Consider the following 4,565-nt stretch of genomic DNA (forward strand, 5'->3'; position numbering starts at 1 on the left):
AAAAAAAAAAAAGAAAATAATGGCAAACTATCCATCTGACAAGGGGTCAATATCTAGAATACATAAGGAACATAACATTCAAAAAAACAACAAAATCCAATTTAAAAGTGGATAAATGATTTGAATATCATTTTTCCAAAGAAGATCATACAAATGGCCAACAGATATATGAACATATGTTCAACATCATTTATCATTGAAATCAGCCCAGTAGTTCCATAGACACATTTTTTTTGTATAAACAGAAACCGACCCTTCTGATCTTAAAGTCTGAAGCTTCCACTTAATTTATCTTTATCTGAGTCCCTTCTTCAGGAAATGACATTCAGGCCTTTCAAAAAAGTATCAAAGAACTAAAATTCACCAGATTACCACATCCAAACAATGAGATGCCACATCCTTCATTCATCATAATTGCTTCCTTACCCCTCCTTAGTTCCTGTTTTCCTGCACATAGTTACATTTCTTCCCTGATATATAAATCCCTAATTTTAGCCCATCAGGGTGATGAATTTGAGACTGATCACCCATCTTTTCAGCTGCAGCACCAAATGAAAGCCTTCTTTCCTAGCAACACTCATATTTCAGTGATTGGCTTTCTGTGCAGTGAGCAGAAGGATCTAGACTGAACCCTGGGTGTCTCATAACACCATCAAGGAGATGCAAATCAAAACAAAATGAGGTATTATCTCAACCCAGTTAAAACTGCTATAATCAAAAAGACAAAAATAAAAAAATAACAAATACCAGTGAAGATGTAAAGAGAGGTGAACTCTATGCACTGTTGGTGGGAATGTAAATTAGTGCAGCCATTACAGAAAACAATATGGAGGTTGCTCAACAAAACTAAAAAATAAAACTAGCATATGACTGAGCAATCCATTACTGGGTATTTATCCAAAGGAAAGGAAATCAGTAGGTCACAGAGATTATCTCCCATATTTACCGCAGCACTATTACAATAGCCAAGTTATGAAATCAACCTGACTGCCTACCATCAGGTGAAGGGATAAGAAAATATAGTATACAGGGATTGGCTCTAGGACTCCCATCACTCTCACTTTCCCAGCAGATAACAAAAAACATGGTCACTCAAGTCCCTTACATAAAATGATATCGTATTTGCATATAACCTATGCACATCCTCTTGTATACTTATTTTTTAATTTTTATTTTTTGAGGCTGTGTTTCACTATTGTTGCCCAGGCTGGAATGCAATGGCGAAATCTCAGCTCACTGAAACCTCCACCTCCTGGGTTCAAGTGATTCTCCTCTCTCTACCTCTTGAGTAGCTCAGATAACAGGCATGCACCACAGTGCATGGTTAATTTTGTAGTTTTAGCAGAGATGGGGTTTTGCCATGTTGGTCAGGCTTGTCTTGAACTCGTCACCTCACGTGATCCACCACCTCAGCCTCCCAAAGTGCCGAGATTACAGACGTGAGCCTCCACGCCCAGCCATTCTTGTATACTTTAAATCATCTCTAGATTACTTGTAATACCTTATATAGTGTAAATGTTATATAAATAGTTGTTATACTATCTCATGACGGAATAAGCACAAGACAAATTTGTATAAATTTAGTACAGATGCAACCATCCCTTTTCCCCCCAACAAATATTTTTTATCCACTGTTGGTTGAATCCACAGTTAGGAAGAGTTGAATCCACAGATATGGAGAGCTGACTGTCTACACATAATGAATACTATTCAGTCATACAATAGAAATAAATTCTCAGCAACATTTTTATTCATCTCTCAGAAGTTGCCATTCTCAGCAACATTTTTATTCATCTCTCAGAAGTTGCTATTTCTCATAAATTGCTATTAATAAGGGGAAATTATCCCCAAAAAAGTGGCAACTAGCCCAACTACTAATAGGAAACTCTCTGCCAGAATAAAAAGTGTGCCCAGTTGCTACATTCTTTAAAAAAAAGGGAAGAAGGAGAAAAGAAGGGTAATTTGCCAGCAAAAGTAACTGGCTGGAACTATCTTAGAGATCTGGAAACAGGACACATGAGTAAAACATGTAAGATTCCATACAGTGGCAGAGCATTCCTACTTATGGAATATGTAAGAAGAACAAGGTTAAGTATTTGTTGAATTAGGTAGCTTATGTGAAAAGACAATAATGATCATGGGTAATCTAAACAGAACATAACGTTAAGAAATAAGAAATGTGTAATGATTTGATTTCTTACTTCTTTGCTCTTTGCAACTTCAGCAATAGCAGCAGTCCTCTGCTTTTCAAATTCATCATTATCATTTGTAGCTTTGACAGGCATTGTAACTTGCAATGTTTTTCTTCGATCAAGTTCTCTGCTATCCACTTGGACATGAGATACACACTTCTGGTAAAACAAGTAAGAATAAGTCAACTGAGTAGTTCCAAAAGAGATTCAAGTTTTCACTAGAAAGTAAAACTTCTTCAAAAGAAAGTATCTTGTATCTTTTACAATAGCTAAAAGCCTACACAAATAAAATTCTATCCCATATATTTAAAAGTAGAAAATTGGAAAAATAACTTTTAAACAAACATAACTAGTAAATAAAATTAAAAGCTATATGAATTTGTGGGCATCTAAGCCAGGCACATATTTAAAACATATACTGAATCAAGAGAGCTAACTTTCATTTTAGGGTAATTACTTAAATAATTTTATGTTTCAAAAAATCTTGACTAATGCACAATAAGATCTAAATTTGGTTTTGTCATGAAGAGCTTAATTTCCATATTATACCACAATATCCATATGTGGATTGGTAATTACAATTATATCACAATATAAAAAAAAGTCTCTGCACTTATAAACCACACTCTAAAAACATACTCTTGTCCAAAATCAGACTTCAAAGTTTTCATATTTTTTCTCATAAATTACAAAAAGGTACCACTGCCTAAAAATAAGCCCTCAATTCTGATCTCCATTCCAATTTTACCAGTAAAAATTCTATAAAATGAACTTTTTCTCAACTCATTAAAAAAAAAATGAAAAGGAGGAATATCTCAAAGAAACGTGTTACACAAATACAGAAAAATTTCAGTAATAAAAATACATCATATTGACACCAACACACACTCAGCATTACCTATCTTCAATCCATGTACAAGGCTGCAAGATGCTGCCTAAGAATTTTTTCAGAATGAACTTTATAAACAAATAATATTATTAAAATTATACCTTTTATTATATCCCCTAAACCCCCAAAAGCTATAAAACACTTAAAAGTCTTAAGAATAATTAGATCATAAGTCTTTCTGGAAGAGAAATATTATCATCAAAATGTTTAAGAGTAAATTTTTACATAAATCATTATTATTTTCAAATATAAGTTATTAGAATGTTTGCACTGCTTTCCTTATGGGGATTTTTATTACACTGGGAGAATATCAATCATCAACATGGATCACGCCACAGGACTTCATACTTCCTTTTATCTTGGCTATCTCTTCTTCCAAACTCAGTAAAAGAAAAAACATTATTTTTAAAATGCTTCAAAATAGGTTTGTTGCAAAAATGATTTACTTAAGTGAGAGTAGATCTTACAAAAGCCTTTTGAAGATCGTACTAAATACCAAAATTTAGACACACAGACACACACACACATAATCTTGTTATGGATGTGCAGATCTGTTGCCTACCTGTTATCTCCACAATTCATTGCTACTCTTACCCAGCCCAGCACTCTTGAAAAAAATTAAAGAGCAAATGCAAGGCAGATTACAAACAGCTAAATTTTGATGGCATCATCAGAAGAGCAAGTTGCCACAAGAATTATTCTTAGAATTGTCAGGGATAAAGCAAGAACAGGTTGGAAAAGATTGTTGAGAAGCAATCTGATGCTGAAGACAACTGAAATCACAAGATACTGGTCAGAAGTGGAGCTGCCTCAAAGTAGCATTTCATCTGATTACCCTGTGTAGCATCATTTCTCTCCCCATCTTATGTTTTTAATGAACAAATGAGAAATTATGACATATTTCTGTTTTCTTACTTTTGAACTTCTCTTAAAAAAAAACCCTTCCTCCATCCTATTTTAATTGGTTATAAGTTACTTTTCAGATATGACTCTTAATTCCTTCAATCTTTGGGTTAACAGCTCTTGCAAACATCAACCATATAATTACAGTGAAGTAAAAAAACCAAAAAATTATTAAATTCCTTAAACTTCAGATTTCCAAATAACACCATAACCTCTTAATAAACAGTTCAGCACATAATGAAATACAGCTTGAATACTAATGAAAAATACCTGTTCCTAATTTAAATTCAACTCCCAACACAAAAGTCATTACCTGTCCAAAAGGCACAAAAGGAGGTGGTCCACCTTCAGTTCCAATATTGCTTCTATTGTGTTTTGATAAGCTCTGTGGAAAAAGTCCAGTTACAAAAGAGCTGTTATACATAAAAACTATATTTCCAACATTTATAATGTAATAGGAATCTATCTATTGAGTAGATTCTTATAAGAAATAGGAATAAAAAGACCTTCCATAAAGTATTTCAAACCACACAAAATATATTATTCTTAACTTCAATAATCAGGCAAAGACTCTCTCCTCA

The 4,565-nt window shown here is 33.4% G+C and overlaps 1 protein-coding gene across 12 annotated transcripts in view; it reads right to left on the reverse strand.

Moving 5' to 3' along the window:
* Positions 1-4,565, reverse strand: part of TDRD3 (tudor domain containing 3) — a 183,519-nt gene that overhangs the window by 84,773 nt on the left and 94,181 nt on the right. For all 12 annotated transcript variants that reach the window (XR_001828155.2, XR_001828156.2, XM_017538772.2 and 9 more), the window contains 2 exons: positions 4,298-4,369; positions 2,202-2,351 (listed from right to left, as the gene is read on the reverse strand). Coding sequence is in view for 10 of the 12 variants with exons in the window: in XM_017538772.2 (XP_017394261.1) it covers positions 2,202-2,351; positions 4,298-4,369 (222 nt within the window). In the remaining 2 variants the exon portion in view is untranslated. The remainder of the gene's footprint in view (positions 1-2,201; positions 2,352-4,297; positions 4,370-4,565) is intronic.

The sequence above is a fragment of the Cebus imitator genome, unplaced genomic scaffold (genome assembly GCF_001604975.1).
Source record: "Cebus imitator isolate Cc_AM_T3 unplaced genomic scaffold, Cebus_imitator-1.0 Scaffold114, whole genome shotgun sequence".
NCBI classification, from domain to species: domain Eukaryota; kingdom Metazoa; phylum Chordata; class Mammalia; order Primates; family Cebidae; genus Cebus; species Cebus imitator.